The sequence below is a fragment of the Papio anubis genome, chromosome 6 (genome assembly GCF_008728515.1).
Source record: "Papio anubis isolate 15944 chromosome 6, Panubis1.0, whole genome shotgun sequence".
Taxonomy (NCBI): domain Eukaryota; kingdom Metazoa; phylum Chordata; class Mammalia; order Primates; family Cercopithecidae; genus Papio; species Papio anubis.
Window position 1 is genome coordinate 105196312 of NC_044981.1, and position 18158 is coordinate 105214469.

Consider the following 18158-nt stretch of genomic DNA (forward strand, 5'->3'; position numbering starts at 1 on the left):
AGAAGCTTAATATTTGGCTGCCTTCTGAAGAAATGGGTATCGTGACAGATGAAAGACTTGTATTCATCGTCTAATTCAGAGTAAGGGGAAAAATCGACTGCTGTGCATTTAAGATTCTAACAACCTTGCAATTTTGTATAGTCGTTTCCCCCACCCGTTCTTTTGAAGAAATCTGCTTTTATTCTGCTAATAACTAACCACAGTTGCAGCAGCATGGATCCGATTAGCAGTTCTTATGACACAAAGGGGAGAAGGGAAAAAAGCCGTGAACAGGGTTGCCAATTTGTCCACCTGGGCCCCCAGGAGGAAGATTAGCTGAGGCGCCTGCCCGCTCCCTTTCTTCCACTTGATCGCTGCTCTATGCTGCCGGATAGACACAGGCCTTTTGAAAGCCAAGGCACTTTCCTTTAATCAAAGTTTCACTCGCCTCCACCCTCTCTTGTCACAAATTTCTCATTCCGGGTTCCAGTGCTTCGTGACAATTCTGCCTGTAAACACGGGTGGCTGGCTATGAAAAGTGCCACACGCGGATGCTCACTCCCTTGGAGTCATTTTGCACCTAAAAGAGAATATAGCATGTGAGCGCCTGCTGTGCCCTGCAGGTACCAGGGACCGTGTTTTCCAGACCAAAAGGTGGCACACGTGGTCAATCAATGGGCATCTTTATGCTGCTTCTGGATGTGAGAAGAGGGAGGGAAAAATACAGGGTTTGGGAGTTAAATACTGGAATTTGAGGGAAATAACACAGACTGTATAAAGTTGAGACCAACAGATGGTACTATACTGGTACTATAGGTGGCATGGTTTCTAGAAATTCTCCATTTAGATATAGAATTAAGTGTCGATTTATGTACTAAAATAATATGCTTTTTCTTACAGAGTTTAAAATTTCATTGCATTTGTGATTACACTAAGTAATGACAGCTTGTTTTCATGATAAAACTTAAGATTTTTAAACCCTTGGCATAAAACTCATACTTTTAAAAGTAAGGAACAAGACAGCTAAAAGCACTTACTGTTCTGAAAAACTTAAAAAACAAACAGAAAACCCAAGGCTCCTGAGTGAAATCTCCAGGATCTAAGGGGGATAAATCAACACTTCACAATGTATATTTAAAGGAAACCAGCACCCGCTTACCTTGCTTAGACATCACAGTTCACAGCATGACATATTAATACATTTGGGTATTTAAGTGCTTTTTCAAGAGAGAAAGAGTTGCACAATGAAACCTGGATTAATCAATAACCAGACTCCTTTTTAACAGTGCTGGGCTTGTGAGGTTGCTGCGGGGAGAGCAGACCTCTCCAGCACGAGGCTAGAACTGGGGGGGCCCAGGCGGGTGGCAGTGGGCACCCTCAGGGACCCGCAACTCAGGAGTAAACTCTGCCAGAGGCAGTGCCAGCCTGGGCACGGCTAAGCTCTCCATGCTGAGTGCCAGAGGACAAGGAGGGCTGTGCAGGCCACAGAGCCTCTGACTGTGGCAATGTGGAGAGGAAGGTTCTCGAGCACGACCTCAAGTATTCTTCATTACTTCTTTCAGATTGGACTAAATATTCAGCAAGCACACTTGTGAAAGGTATCTGTCACAGCGGAGTCGCTTTCAGGAGGGAGGGGAAAAGAATGATCCCGTGGAGGGTGAAATGCAAAGGCAGAGAGACGGCTCCAGGCCCACAGGGGAAAGGTTATGTAAGTCACCAATTTCAGAACTCTCTTCTCTTGAATTCCCATTTTTCTAAGAGAACTGCGAGTTCTTTAAGTTGGCCCACGTTTACTGAACGGCGCTACTTGCCAGGCACTGTTCTTGGCACTGGGGACAAAAAGAAGAAAGAGGCTCTCAGCCCGCCAGGGGCTCAGGCAGCTGGGGCAGCCCTGAGGGAGAAGCTGAACTCGGGGCTGCAGGGGCCAGCAAGGACTTTGTGAAGGGAAAGATCCTTTAATGGGGTCTTGAAGGATAAGTAGGAGTTTGCTGGGCTGCATAAAAAGTGGGATGAATGTTCCAGGCAGAAAGGATAAATAACATCATTCTTTAATGCAGCTCTAGGAGCAAAGATCTGACACAAAGTCACGATCAGTGGTATAGAAACAGGGAATTCTGAACTAGTTCCTCCACCTGCTTCTAAGAAAAGGCAATGAGGTCACTTGAAAAACAAATAAGCAGCAAAAATATTTATCCACTGAGGTTCAGTCTCTTAAAACATGATACCTTTTTTGCCTTTTTTCAAGTAGAATTAAAATAACATGATTCTTGGATTTCATGTGAAATGAACTTAATGTAACAATCATGGAAATAAAGGAGGCTACTGCTAACTGAATTGGACTTCAGAATACAACAGTATTTTTGCATAAGAATTTTTTCTGTGACATAACTTTCAACTGAGCCAAATCTAGTTCTAGAAAGGTCAGGAAAAAAAAACTCAGCACTATGCCACCCCTTAAAACATGAACTATTCATCCCTCAACTTTCCTGTGAGAAATGTATGTGCTCCTAACCGGGAATACAGGCCTCCTTCTCAGCCATGCCCATGGAGCACTGGGGAAGTGCTAAGCTGTCTTAGACACAGGTGCTCTCTTCCATATTCTAGAAACATTTCTCTTCCATTTCTTTTTCACAGTCTCTATGTTTTTGGGTACCCCAGGGTTTCCTCAGAATTCTTCTTTCAGTGATTCTCAGCCTTGGCTGCGCATAATAACCACCCAGAGAGCTTTAAGAAAGTACTGATGGAATACCCTGCGTCAGACCGATTAGGTAAGCATCTCCGGGGCTGGGCCAGCATCGGTCCTTTCCCAGGCATGCTGTGTGGCGAGTGCTGTGGACCGCTGACCTTCACTCACTCCCTAGGCCAGTACTTCCCAGACCAGCAGCTTCCGTAGAACTAGAAATTATTGGAAATGCAAACTGTCAGGCTCCACCCCACAACTACTGAATCACAAGCCCTTCAAGTGATGCTGAGGCAGGCTGGGTGCCCAGGGGACCTCATCCTGAACCCTAATGCCTCACACACTCATTTTCCCACCAAAATACTGCCTGAGTCCAGATCTTATCCAATCGCCTATTCAAAACCTCCCTTAGGATACCCAGTGGGAATCTCAAACTCCTAATGTTTAAAACCAAACTCTTGGTTCCTCTTCAAACACCTGTACCTCTATCTTCTGTACAGAACCATCATGTACCCATTCCTTTGGCCAAACTCCTTCTGCCGCTACTCCCGCTATGTGTACATCCAAGCAGCGATCAACCCTCCGCGTGCCTACTGCAGGAGCCTCTGGTGTCTCTGCTCCCACCTTCCCCTACAGTATACTGTCCACTTAGCAGCCACAGTGAGCCTCCTAGAACCTAAACAGGATTATGCTATTCCCTGCCTTCCCAACCTTCCAGAGGGTTCACATCACACTCAAACTCCTAAATCAGCCAGGCGCGGTGGCTCATGCCTGTAATCCCAGCACTTTAGGAGGCCAAAGTGGGCAGATCACCTGAGGTCAGGAGTTCAAGACCAGCCTGGCCAACATGGCGAAACCCCGTCTCTACTAAAACTATAAAAATTAGCTGAGCGTGGTGGCACGTGCCTATAGTCCCAGCTACTTGGGAAGCTGAGGTAGGAGAATTGCTTGAACCTGGGAGGCAGAGGTTGCAGTGAGTGGAGATTGTGCCACTGCACTCCAGCCTGGAAGACAGAGCGAGACTCCTTCGCAGAAAGAAATAATAAAAAAACCTCCTAAATCATCATCATCATAACCTACAAAGTCGTTAGCTCCTCTCTCATCTAACTGCCCACGCATTATGCTCCATTGCCCGTGACCACTATGCTCTGGCTGCACTGACTTCTTGGTGTTCGCCGCCCAGCACACTAAGCACAATACTAACTCAGGGCCTTTGAGTTTGCTGCTTTCTCTGCCTGGATATTCTTTCCTAGACGCTCACATGGCTTGCCCCTGCCCTTCCTTCACTTCTCTTGTTCAAGTATCAACTTCTAAGAGAGACACCTTCTCTAATTAGCCACTGCTATCTAAAGAAGTAACCTGATTTTCTTCCCCGACTACCTGACAATAAAGTATGTAGTTATTTATGTATCTCCTATCTTTCCCACTAGATTTTTTCTTTCTTTCTTTCTTTTTTTTTTTTTTTTAAGACGGAGTCTCGCTCTGTCTGTCGCCCAGGCTGGAGTGCAGTGGCGCGATGTTGGCTCACTGCAAGCTCCGCCTCCTGGGTTCACGCCATTCTCCTGCCTCAGCCGCCCCAGTAGCTGGGACTGCAGGCGCACGCAACCACACCCGGCTGCTTTTCTTTTTTTTTTTTTTTTTGTATTTTTAGTAGAGTCAGGGTTTCACTGTGTTAGCCAGGATGGTCCTGACCTCATGATCCGCCCGCCTCTGCCTCCCAAAGTGCTGGGATTACAGGCATAAGCCACCACACCCGGCCAAGACTTTAAGTTTCACCAGGACAGGACCCTTTGCAGTTTATGTTCAGTGCCTTTACCCCAGTTACTACGCCTGCAGCATAATATACACTCAGTGCTTTGCTAAATTAATGACAGAATAGAATGATAAAATAAGGAAGGAAAAGGAACAATTAGGCTAGTTGGCTTTCTACAGGGTATCACCTGGTGTATCCAACACCCAAAGTGCAACATGCTACTTTTCTAAAACCAACAAATGAAGTAATATATTTGGCATCCTCAGCAAGGCCACACTCTTGGCATTCAGCTTTATGCATTTAATGCAGTTTGCAAGTACAAACTCCTATGTCACTTTCTGTTTGGAAGGGAGAATATCAACATTAACAATTCCTGGTTATATCATTTATAAACATGCAGATGTGGATTATGAAAGATTAATGCATTCTAGGATTGGTGAAGGCATTCCGTTTGTCTCATGCCGAAACCAATTCTGCTCTTCATTAGTCAACGACAACCCATATCACCCTGTTATGGAAGAGAAATCAAAGGTGCAAGTGTGTGAATTGAGAATAAGGGATGAAACTGATTAGTAAGAGTCTTAACGGCTATAATCAATCAACACATCATAATAATCCTGGCCTCAGGGTTATCAGAAGATTGGGAAATAAACCTAACACTCTCTATAAAATGGTTTTGTTCCTTACACAATTGTTACTTATTCTCTTTTAGGAAACATGGTGATATACCAGAAGTTTTTGAAATCAACTTTAGGAGCATCTTGACTCTAAGTACTATTCATTTTACCACCCTTTTCCAAAATGTACTCAAGTGATTTCTGAAATGTTTTACTTCTAGGCTAAAATTAGTTCATAAAAGCTTCTGTACCCCTCCATTCTGAATCTTCATTCTCAGTGAAGGGAGAAGGCAGCAGGTCAATGCCAACAGCATTTCCACAGAGGCAGCACACACGGAGTCCAGACGCAGTGACACGCAGCTGAGCACAGGTTCGGAGCAGGGACAGCCTACTCAGCTCAAGAGTGCAAACAAACAGAGAACGAGGTGTCCGAAGTGCTTCTCCAGCGAACAATGCAAAAAAGTAATGGCGAAGTGGGAGTGGGAACACATGAAAACACATGAGTCACTGCGGAGATTGCAGAGCTAGAAAAAGGCACATAACACTGCCTTGGTGACACAGGCTTTCTTGTATTTTCATACACAGAAGAATAGAGACAGGGAATGGAAATTGACAGGATAATTTAAACTGAGTTATCCAACTTTTCTTTTTAATTAAGAGAGGGAGCAAAACTAAGTGGGAATTTGTATTTTGATAAATGTCTAATGTTTTCTTATTTCTGAACATGGGAGAAAGAAGAGGGGGAAAAGGCTTCATTTGAGGTCTGTTGGAATGAAAGATTGAGAAGATTTGTGCTTTTGAAGAAAACAATACGCATTCCCCATCTATCAGAATACCTAACTTGGGGTCTGGAGTGACCTCTGAAGGAGAAGAGTAGCTCAGAACGCTGGGGCAGTTCTTCAAACGCAAGGCCTTGGCCGCCAGACAGCAATGGAGCATGCCCTCTAGAAACAGCGCTGAGAATACTCATGACCCATGGACTTGCTGAGTTTCCATAACCAGGATCTTGGCCTGAATTTTAAAGCTGTTATCTTAAAGTGGGAGGTTCAGTATCACACTACCAATAACTAAGCCATACAGCGATGCAACCCCATCTCTCAAAGAGACAAAATATACAATTTGCTTTCTTAACTATTGCGAAGCAGCATTTGGAAGGAATGGAAATAGTTTTGTGTAACACCCAAATATTTTACTTTGTCAGGGAAAAAAAATACTGGCTTAAGTTCTCTTTGGTTTGCAGAACCGCTGAATTGGTTTTCTGTGCTGCCACAGATTAAAAACATGGATATATCAATGGCATTTTGTGTTAATTTTTTTTTTTTCTCCTCGGCCTGCCAATAAGCAGCATGCACCTTCCTTGCAACAAGCTGTTGCAGGATTTCCACCTCCAGTGAAGCCAAAAAGGAACATTCGATAGATATTTAAAAATAAGATTATTAGGTAAGGTGATTATGCAGACTTTCAGATAAAAAATTTCTGTCAGTACACGAAATGCCATTTTAGAGGGTCTACTGCTAATGTTATCACGAAAGGACACTGGCTAAGAACTATTTACATATAGAAATAAACTCATGCTTTTTACCCTGAGTTACATTAAGGCCAAATTAAAAAGTAGAAAGTTTATTTACTTAGGATAGGCTAGAGGCCTAAGAGATCTAGAACTCCAGGAGAAAGGGGTTAAATGAAAGAGAGACACTGGTTTGCATCCTCCATTGTTCATCTGATAGGTATTAATCTTGACAAATTAGACCAGGAGCCATCATTTCCTCTCACTGGAATCCTTCCTGTTCACTCTGGCCTATGACTAACTCCTAACTGAGATTCATTTTTCTCTTTCCCATTATAGCATCCTTCCAGATTCTGCTTGTTTGAATGTCAAATTAAGCAAGAAAATTAGTTTTTTGACCAGAATATCTTCTTGTTTGGATCTGCAGCTATATCGGCTGGTAGAGAAATCTACTTAGCTCTCGCTTGCTGAAGGGTAGGACTGGGTGAGCACTCACGCAGAAGAGCTCTAAATATACCCCAGTGCTGCCAAACAGTTCTTTTCCATATTTAATCCAATACGTGCCACCCTTTCTAGAACTCATGCTTTTTGTGTCTGAGATTTTCCTGAGGGGCACAGATTCATCATGGCTGGTTGGTATGCTGGATGCATCCCTCGCCCTCTAGGAATGGCCACGAGAAAGCTGCAGAGAATCAGGCTCCACTAAAAAGGAACTGGTGCTTTGTGGTGTAGGAGGACGAGCTCTGACCAAGTGATTTCTTCAGGCTCGTCACATCTGTGATCCTTTTCAAAGGACAGAGACTGAAGTTCTTCGCTGGGTATGAGTTCACATTAGCAGAAGGGTGCGGGGCACCACATGCTGTGCACTATGGAGGGGCTCCTGGAGGTGGCTACCCTAGGTGGGAGGCACACGTGCAGAGGTGATCACTGGAGTGGGGTGAAGCGCAGCTGGCTGGAGAGGGAGAAGGGGAGGGGAGGTATCAGTAGAAAAAGATGGGAGCAGTGAAGGCAGCTTCTGGAAGGTGAGTGAGATTCCTCCCGACCTGGGCCTCCTGGCTTCACAGTCTCAGCTCTGAAGCCGCCCTGACCCATCCCTCACACCCAGCCAGACAGCGGGTAGTCTGTCGAGAGGCCAGGCAGCAGGTGAGCGGCTGGCTCCAAATGAAGCACGGAATGTAAAAAGACAAGGGGTTCCACTTTCATATCTGACGCAACTCTATTTTGCTTCTGTCTGTGATAGCTAGGATGATGTTGCCTTTGATTAGTCTTACCTAGTACGGGGCAAGAAGAACAACAGTCATGAAAACAAATAGCTCCTTATTATCTGCTAGCGTGAAGACCTAACTCTGTGTTTTTGACCCTAATCTATTATGATCAGTGGCCTTCTGCTGCCAGATCAAAGTGAGTTAACTCTACTTACACTGGACTTGGTACAAATACCAAATGCCTAATGCCAAAAAAAGAATGGGGAAAAGTCTATTCAGGAATTTTCAGTTACTATCCTTAGATCTTCATTGAAAAAACAGATGGGCCGGGCGCGGTGGCTCACGCCTGTAATCCCAGCACTTTGGGAGGCCGAGGCGGGTGGATCACAAGGTCAGGAGATCGAGACCATGGTGAAACCCCGTCTCTACTAAAAATAGAAAAAATTAGCTGGGCGCAGCGGCGGGCGCCTGTAGTCCCAGCTACTCGGGAGGCTGAGGCAGGAGAATGGCGTGAACCCGGGAGGCGGAGCTTGCAGTGAGCCGAGATTGCACCACTGCACTCCAGCCTGGGCAACAGAGCAAGACTCCGTCTAAAAAAAAAAAAAAAAGAAAAAACAGATGAGCTTAGTTGTATAAACAGAAGTGCCAGCCAGGCTAAGAACAGTTAACACCTGCCTGTCCATTCCTCACCCCATGGTGTGCTCCCTCTTCTCAATATTTAAACGCTGCCGCTGCTCACAGCACACGGAGGAAAAGCTGACAAAAGCCTCTGGCCAATAAAATAAAAAATTGTAAAGTTTGGCTTATTTACATTTTTGCTTTGTTAGTAAACTGGAATGGCTGGCTCTGGAGGCAGGACAAGTGAAATTAACATCTGCAGAATCTTCTGGCAACAGCGGTGCATTCAGAGGCTGTGCTGAGTCAGCTTCCACCATGCATTAGGGGCAATCAGGCCCAGCCTAAGACCCATGACCTGTTCAATACACATCCAAAACCTGGCAGCCCTCCTTAACGCCAAAGTGAAAAACGCTAGGATGTAACCCAAGAAGCAGCGTAAGTGCAACGTGATGGGATCATTTACTAGAACATCAGCATTATGTCTAATATCATACATTTCAGAATTAACTGTACCTGACATTACATCTGCTTAATTTAAATGTAGAGTATATGAATACACACTGCCAATTACAAAGATGGAGCTATTTCATTTCTGTCTCTAAATATAAATACATCAGTAAGAAGAGGAGAGAGAATGTAAAAAACAAGAAAATTTGTAATGGCACTGGAGGGAGAGTATAGTGTTTGTGTTTCTGTTTTCAAACGCTTGTTTAGAGTCAACAAGCAGGCCTGAATTCTTACCTTCTAACTATAGAGAGCTGCACTGCTGGAGCCCAGGAACGTGCAAACAAAGGGAGAGAATCCATGTGGCTACTTAACATAAAAAATCTCCATCCTCCTTCTCCAAAGAATGCAGGAGGAAAAGCCCCGCTGAGTTAGGGATGTGGTGGGGCAGTGTTGTACCAGTGTATCATAGTAGTGTTTCCCACGACACTCACAATGTTTGTGAGGCAGCAAGACAGGAGGGCAAATCTGCAGTGAGTGGAGGAAGAGTTTAACAGGCAAGAAACAGAATCAGCCACTTGGGATGCTTTACTGGGCTTCGTTTATCTACCTCTGTGATACTTCTCATTAGCTGTCAATTACATCTACCAGGGTAGAGATGGAGAAAAATGATTGTTCTATTTCAACAAATCCTAGGAAAGCAACATCAGGAAGAATTCCCTGCAACATTTGGCTTTACTTCATCCCAGCTATCAGCTACATAACAGCTGCACATTTTACAATGACTTGTTGGAGAGACAATGATTGAAAGAGCCAGTCTGTGAGACATGGAGAGGAGGTGGTGAGATATAGCAGGAGGCAACAGCAGAGAAGAGAGGCCAAACATAAGAGGGTGCTGGGAATAAGAGGAAGGAAGGGGACAGGAAGAAAACCAAAGACTACATATAGAAAAAAAAAGGGAAATTCCTAACAGATAGCTTGACAGCTTGAGCATCATGCCTGGGAAAGCATGTCATCTCTACATGGCATGCATGCTTCACTGGCAGACTCAGAACCAAAAGAAGGTGGACTGCATATGAGCTTGGGATCTGATGTACAGATCCACACCATTTAAATATAAGGAGTAGAGATGGAAAAAGGAGGAGGGAGATGGGCCTCATTATTCTCTAAAGGAAGGTGTATTTGCATTTAGGTAAAAGTAAATATAAAACAAAAAGCAAAGACAAACTTTATGATCATCTCCAAAATGTGGTTTTACTACCTATGACCAAGTTCACACAAATATATAACATAAAGCAAGTTGGATAACTCGATATATTTAATACTTCTCAGAGAATAAGGATATGAATCTTAGGGAAATTATTTAAAAAATTAAAAAGGACAGAGTGCCTAGGTGGAGGGAAATGGAAATAGAAGACAATCATTTTTCCCCCCAACAAAAACCTGTCATGAGCTTTGTGTAAATTCCATTAAAATAGCTGCATATAAAATGTTTGATGAACAGTTATCAAAAACTGACATTTCAGTGCCCCTAGGCTTAGCTGTGGGAACAGAGAGAAGAGAAATGGGTATTACCTGGACTGAAGCCATGGACTACTCCCCCAAGGTCTAGGACAAGGTTACTAAGGGTAACCTGGCTCCTCTGTATGAATGAGAAAATGGTGCCCCTTCCCACAAGAGGGCAGGTAGATGTCAACTCCCATTCACCACTCAGACCCTGTGCAATGAGCTACCTGTTGAAGTGTGTACAGCAGCCCTGGCAGGGACCACTGGGCGGGAAGTACTCTCAGGTAGCTGATGTGGCCTCCGCACAGGCAGAAAGAGGGAAAATAATCCAGGATTTTATACTGCATCTCATGTTAACTTTTCTGTGTGGCAGGCAGGCAGTCTAGCATAAATCAGTTTGCCTATGATCTGACTGAAGCAGGGGCTAAGTGTCCAGCTAAAATTTTCATGTGTAGAGACAACAGTAGAAATTCTGTTAATCTCTGGGGTACAGTTACTTCTATCTTTTGTTTTCTGGTCTTCCTCTTAACCTTTTCAGGCTCAACCTCCAAGAAGAGGAACGTGGACCTTTCTTTTTTTCTCCTAGAAGAAAACTGAGTTCAACTTTGTGAAAATATATTTTGCTTTCATGGCTAGCTCTAGCAGTCCTACTGCACTACCTCAGCAAACACACCAAGTCATCACTGGGAACAACATACATGTCTTCTGAATTCCACAAAAACAACACTGGATTAAGAACCAGAAGACCTGCTGCCTAAATCAACCATACAACTCTGGACAGTAACTGTCACAGACAGTCTCAGTTTGAGTAATATCCATAATGGTGAACATAACATCGCAAGAATCAACAAGCACCGAGTGCTCAGCCTGTACCTGTCTCATGTGCAGTGACACATTTAATCTTTGCATTTCCCCTGTGAGGTGGGGTCATCCTCTTTAGAGATGCAGAAGCTGAGGCACAGAAAGGCTTAGAAGCTTCTTCAAGTTGTGTGGCTAGTATCAGATCATTATGAAAGTCCATCCAGTACAAATGTTCGTACTTCCACTTGGAAGAAAGGTGAACAAATGCCAAAACCGCTTATCAGATTTTCGAAGAGGTTACTCCATGGAGAATACACTAAGAAATGTTCTCTTTGTCATATTTATATAATCTGATCCCATGTAGCTTCACATTTAGCAGACAGTTAAGAATTTACTTGAAGAATATCCCACCAAAAAAAAGGTGGAGCTTTTGCTGCCTAATTTCTTCCCGGTACTAAATGTCAATGAATAGATTTACCAAGCACCATATAGATGTTGGCTACAGAGGAGCTGACTTGTAATAGTACAGTGAAGCAATATGGTGGTTAGGGTTTCTGACACAGGTTTAAAAAACAAACTATATACTTTAAATGACATATCCAAGAAAGTGGAAAGCTTTCTAGGAGTTAGGGAGAAATGGTAGTGAGGTCCTTGTGCTCTCTGCCCGCACACATCTGCAGTCACTGTGAAGAATGGGCATCCTTTGTGATGGTGTATAACCCACTCACCAGCTTTTACTCTGTGCAAACCAACTAAACCACAGACTCTGATGCCAGTTGAATTTGCTGAGCTACCTCCTCTGTAAAATACTATATAATGTAACACCTGATACCCAGGATCATGTGCCCAAAGCGAGGTTTTCTGTTGGGTTTTATGTTCTGTATTGCATCAAAATCCAACAATGAAAGTACAAGTTTAGAAATCCCCATTTGAAATGAGAGACGTGGAAAATCTTTAGATGGCTAACTACTCATGTCAGGAATTTAAAATTTAAAACCATTATATCTTTATACCTCAAGAAAGTTTTCATTTAGGTTTTCAGAAAAAGTCCTTTTGACTCAGTTGAGAATGACAGAGTGAGCTCTTTGAATAATGCAATATTTTACATATAACTTTCCAACATTTAGGTAGGTGACATCTCACAAACCATGTCAACACCAAAAACTGTGTTAAAAATTCTAGACTATAGTGTATTCATAGCATTAAAAAGTGAAAAGCAGCAGATAAGTCCAGGTTATTACAAACACTGTGAGGACAAACAAACATTTTTGAAAGAAAGATAACATCGAAATGCTTTAATCAAAATGCACTGAGTGTATACCTATATCAAATTACAGATGAATCTTAGAAACACAATGTTTAGTTAAAAAAAGCAAATTTTAGCATACACTATGAGTGGGGTGACCATATTATCTGATTTGCCCAAGACCTTCTGGTTTATGCCACTGTCCTACTGCAATTGTTAATAGTAGCCCTTTGCATGCACAAAAGTGTTTCAACTTGGATGATAAATTATAGTCATTCCAAATATAATATATTTCTGTAAAGCTAAAAACTTAATAAAACAATATATGTATCTATGAATGTTTGTAATAAAATTCTTAGGAAAAAAACCCAAAAACCAAAAAACCAAAAGAACAATATTTTAAAAAAGATTCAAAGGATATTTGAAGTGAGGGAGAGGTATAGAGCTTGAGATAAGGAAGAAATAGACAGGTAGATACAATGGCATTATGATACTCTAATTCTTAAACCAGATGGTGAATTCATGAATGTTTATTTGATAGTTAATGTTTCAAATTGGCGTGCTATATATGTTATTTTATTTAGAGATATATATGTGTAATATTCTAAACATTCCACAATATACTTTTTTTTTTAATATAAAAGAGGTGAAATGTTAAAAAGCACAGACTAATGCCCACGATTTTGGAAGGACAGAATAAATTATCTGGTTTGGTGACAAAGGAAAGCTAGTTGCGTGATAGATTTGAATGGATGAAGTTTGATGTAAGAAAGCTGGATGAGGATGAAGTAACTGACAAATAAATAACCAAATAAATAAATAGCCTTGAGAACATAATAAAGGGAGCAGAAGAGAGAGGTGATGCCAGACAAGTGAAATCACTGAACATGGAGTTAACCAGAACACGGGCTCCTTGTGTGAAAGAGAAGGCACGCGTTTGTATCAGTAAGAACGCCTCGACCATGCTCCAGAAACAACCATTGCCTGGATGTGATCAGACACTGGTAAGTATAGACCGTGGAAATGTTTTAGAAAGTAAATGCTGTGGCAAGTATTAAACAGAACCACGAAAATATAAGGCCGATCCTCACCAACAATCTCACTTTAGTGGTACTCATCAACAGAAGATCTGATGTAACAGAATCATTACAAAACATATGCTAAGAGGATAAATAATACCCTGTTTCTGGCATAAGTTAAGGTAAATATGCAAACTGAAAATAACAATGTAATTGGTCATTTTATTAAAGGGGTAGTTATAATCACCTGTTGAATATCTTCAGGAACTGGGACTCTCGTATGCCTTGGTGAGAATTCAGTTATACTCTTAATACGTAGCCACTAGGTTTTTAAATAGTAAAGTAATGAATTGTGAGTTGCTGTTGATGAACATGAGATCTCTCTTTATCACAAAGTAAAACAATAATTATTAGGAAGGTAAATACCTGGGATACTTGCAGGAGAGATTGGGCCAGATCGAGACTGGTTGCTTCCTACAGGAGAGCCAACAGGAGAGGGAGATGGGCCCCCCGGGATGCTGGAGAGATGAGGCGACGCATGTGGGGAGAAAGGCGACTGCGCGGGGTTGCTCTGATCCCCTTGGCTGCTCGTGGACCCGGATGCACTGACTGCTGAGCTCAAAGTTGCTTCCGTTCCCGTGGGGAGGTCATCAATGGAGCCAGACAGATCCTAAGAAAGGAAAAGATGTATTTATAGAGTGACATGTTTGGATGAATATCTCATCAAAAGACGACTTGATAATCATAACGATGTCCGCTTCAGAGATGAAAGTTTTCTGGGTAACAACCCAAAATTCAAAGCATGGCCACTTTTTATTAGATTTTAATGAGGTCGTTTGTAAGTTGAACCAATAAGATCTTGCCTCTCTCCTAAAAAATGAGTACAGTTGTACTTCTCTTTGATAAAACCATCCTCATACAGTTTGCCCTTCAGCTGTCAGCACTGAGTCCATTAGACCTGTTCAAAGTGCCACACAAGACACACGGCACTCTGCCTGGTGACTTACCATAGGAAAGGAATGCCTGGTTCTTAAATGATTACATCATAAAGTAAAAAACTATAGGCTTTGAGTCCTTTTTTTCAGAATTTCACATTGGCGGACTATGTGAATTTCAAACTAGGATATGCTAATGTAATAGCAGTCACAATTTTAACCAAACTTTTTGATGAGAAATACACACACACACACACACACACACACACACACATATATATATATAGTGATGAAGTCTCACTCTTGTTGCCCAGGCTGGAGTGCAGTGGTATGATCTTGGCTCACTGCAACCTCCGCCTCCTGGGTTCAAGCAATTCTCCTGCCTCAGCCTCCCGAGTAGCTGGGATTACAGGCGCCTGCCAGCACGCCCGGCTAATTTTTGTATTTTTAGTAGAGACAGGGTTTCATCATGTTGGCCAGGCTGGTCTCGAACTCCTGACCTCAGGCAATCTGCCTGCCGCGGCCTTCCAAAGTGCTGGGATTACTGGCATGAGCCACTGTGCCTGGCTGAGAAATTCTTACAATAAAGTGGCATTAAAAGAAGATAATAATGTGTGTATTTATATACGGTATTGTGAAAATAAATCTCTTAGAAGTTTTGTTGGCAGAAATGGGTCCTAATGTTATACCTTACTTTTTAATACCAATTTTACACTGTCATTGCCATCTATATTTTATCGCCGTACTCTCTGAGGCAGTGATTAAAATCTCCATTGATACAGATACAAAAAAAATGGAAGCTCAGAGTGTCCAAATTACTGTTGAAGGTTACATTACTGAGGACGATCTGCAGGTGCTAAAGATGAAAAGAGGAAGATGAGAGAGGAGGAAGAAGAAACTGTCTTCAGCTCTGTCAGCAGAAGGGGACACAGACAAAGCCTTTACTTCAGCCTGCATCACTGGTGTGCCCCCGCTCCCCGGCTCCCATGGAGGTCCCATCAGCAGGTGCTCAGTGCATCCCCACTGCAATGACTGGACTCCCAGATCACCGACCGAGCGAGCTGCCAGTGAGTTCTCAGGGCTGAGTTACAGCATAAAAGATACTTGTCCTGATAATTGAAGACTACGTACTATAGAATGGAATCAGAAATATCTGGTTATGCTACTGTTTCCAAGGCATATTCAATCCTAATAGATCTCCACCCTCTAAATTTTATCAATGTTAAATTTTACCTCACTGCTTACAACTGGGACTTCTGAGAATAGGGCTTTAGAATCTGGTAGAAGAAGATGCTAAGATTCTAAGAGTAAACCTAGACCAGCAAGTCAGAAAAAAAGCAAGGGAAAGCAGAGCTGGTTATAGCTCTTCAGGGCACCCTGAAACGTCACAAAGCAAACTCAGGATGAGGATCCTAGTACCCTGGACAGTTTAGTTTATCTGTTGATCATCTGTTATAGCATATAATTAACTTCTCTTTAAAAACCATATTCTAAAGTATAGCTGACAGAACCTAATCAAAAAGAGAAATGCTACAGAAAAACAAAATGTCTTCTGCTAAGAAGAAAAACATCTTTCTAAGTAAAACAGAAAACGTCTTCATTCCACAAAATCTTCAATGTCCAATGACTGTGCTTATGGGGAACAACAGAACAGGGACAGAGCAGACTGAAAATAGCACTCCTAGAAAAAGTTCATCAAATCTCCAAAACGGAAGCCTGGTGTGGTGGAGCAGCCTGTGGTCCCAGCTACTCGGGAGGCTGAGGCAGGAGGAGTGCTTAAGCCCAGGAGTTCAAGGCTACAGTGAGCCACAAGGGTACCTGTGAGGAGCCACTGCACTCCAGCCTAGGTGACACAGTGAGACCCAGTCTCAGAAAAAATCCAAAATAAAATTAAGTAAATTCCATCTGATTGTTAGAATTCAAAGGTATATAAACATTTATGCTAATCCTTACGATTAGCAGAAATGTCAGGGCACGTGAGATGCACGGTTCTGTACATATTCAGCCGGTGAAACTTTATATTTAACTTGATTACTGAGCTCAACAACAGAAGTCTTGACAGAGACCATGGGGGCTGCAAAGTTGAAAATATTGACTCTCTGGCCCTTAATGGAAAAAGCTTGCTGACCCCTGATTTAAAGAACCACGTGTACTCACACCGTCTCTTTTGCCTTTGCCTATTCCTTGGGGAAAAAACAGGAATTAGAACAGGCCTCAGCTGAACCGCACAGTAACTTTACCATACATCATGACTGGTACAAGCTTTAACAGGAACAGGAACTTACCCCATTACTAAATCCCTCAGAAAAATACTGAGTGACAACTCCATATGCTCTTACTGTTTTTGAAGGGATCATGAAAACCCAGGATGGGCGATGGTGTCCATGTCCAGGCCCTGACAGTGCCCATCACACGCGATGCCTAATAATCAAGGGGTAGTCAAACAGCCATTGGGCAGGAAATATGCTTTTCATGTTTCTCCACAGAAAAAATCTAGTAGATAACTAGATATAAAATCCCATACTATGTATGAAGTTAAACATGGAAAGGACAAATAAGATTTAATTTTTGAAAAATCATCTATTGTAGTTAAATAATTTTATGCAAATCTCTCATCATAAAATCTGAAATTTTACTTTGAAGTTCTTGTAATTCTCTGCACAACCTACAAGTTTCGTCCCCATTCTCCCTTAAAATTCCATATTATGGTTGAAAAAGTGACTCAGATGGGTATTAAGAGAGCTTGACTCAGGCTGCAAAGGCATCAAAAACATTTCTGTTATTCAACAAGCTGATCAAGGAAGTATCAAGAGAAAAATATAAAAACGGTGGCTTTCTTTGTGTTCACGTGTCATCAGAATTTCAGTGCTCACTAGACCTCAGTGTAACAGAAGAGTAATAAAAAGATATAATTATTATATCACTGTTACACACTCAACGCAACTTTTATATGTAAATTATACAGAAATATTCCCGCCCTGCAGATAGTTAGGGTATCTGTATGTAGAGCTATCTTAAAACATGCTAATAAAAGAAGTTCAACAGTGGTTTAAGTATTCAGCCTAGTTAACAAAGAAGCTCTGTAACTAATACTCCTCTAGAGGACAATTTAGTCAGCAGGGCACCAACTCTATTCTTCTTTTATAAGTACTATCAGATCTATGATGCCTGTAAAGAACAGAGAGACCTTACTGCATCTCATTCTAACCAAGGCACCTTCAAGCTACAGTGCTTCCATTTATCTTGCTGGAAAGCTGGCAGGTGAGGTAATTGCAGGCAGTCTCTTTTAAGGGACGAGGAGAGTCCCCCTGCCCCACGGCATTCCTTAAATCAGTCCTCTTTTTGAGATGGGGTGATTGGCAAGGCAATGACTTCATGGACTCTCACACATAGTAAAATCACCATTTTGCTATCATCATGTGATCTGGTGAAATCTTGCTATTAAGTTGGGTTTTCAGTATCTGACCTCACTCAGAATACTGATTGTTTTCTGGCACACCAAAAATAACTTAACTCCTACTATCAATGATGAATTTTTTAAAATCCCTGCCTTCAAAAACCAAAACCATGAAGCTGTTTTAACTTTAAAACTTAATTTAAATGACAGTTCCCTGCAATGACTCTCCCTCTGTAACCACCATCCTTCCACGGTCTCTCTGCCCATGTAAAATTTTCATTCTGACCCTAGTGACACGTACAAGAGATTTCACTCTGCTTAGAATGAAATGCCACCAAAGCAGTAACAATCTTACCAGACTTTGACAAGAGAAACATTCACAGATTAACACACAGCACAAATATGTTCAGATTCTCTATACTGGGGCAGGCTCGGGGAAGGCAGCATTAGA

General features: G+C 42.2%; 1 protein-coding gene across 7 annotated transcripts in view; it reads right to left on the reverse strand.

Annotated features, from left to right (window-relative positions):
- Positions 1-18158, reverse strand: part of ARID1B (AT-rich interaction domain 1B) — a 442915-nt gene that overhangs the window by 115828 nt on the left and 308929 nt on the right. For all 7 annotated transcript variants that reach the window (XM_031667341.1, XM_031667340.1, XM_031667337.1 and 4 more), the window contains one exon: positions 13802-14045. In XM_031667341.1, the coding sequence (XP_031523201.1) occupies positions 13802-14045 (244 nt within the window). The remainder of the gene's footprint in view (positions 1-13801; positions 14046-18158) is intronic.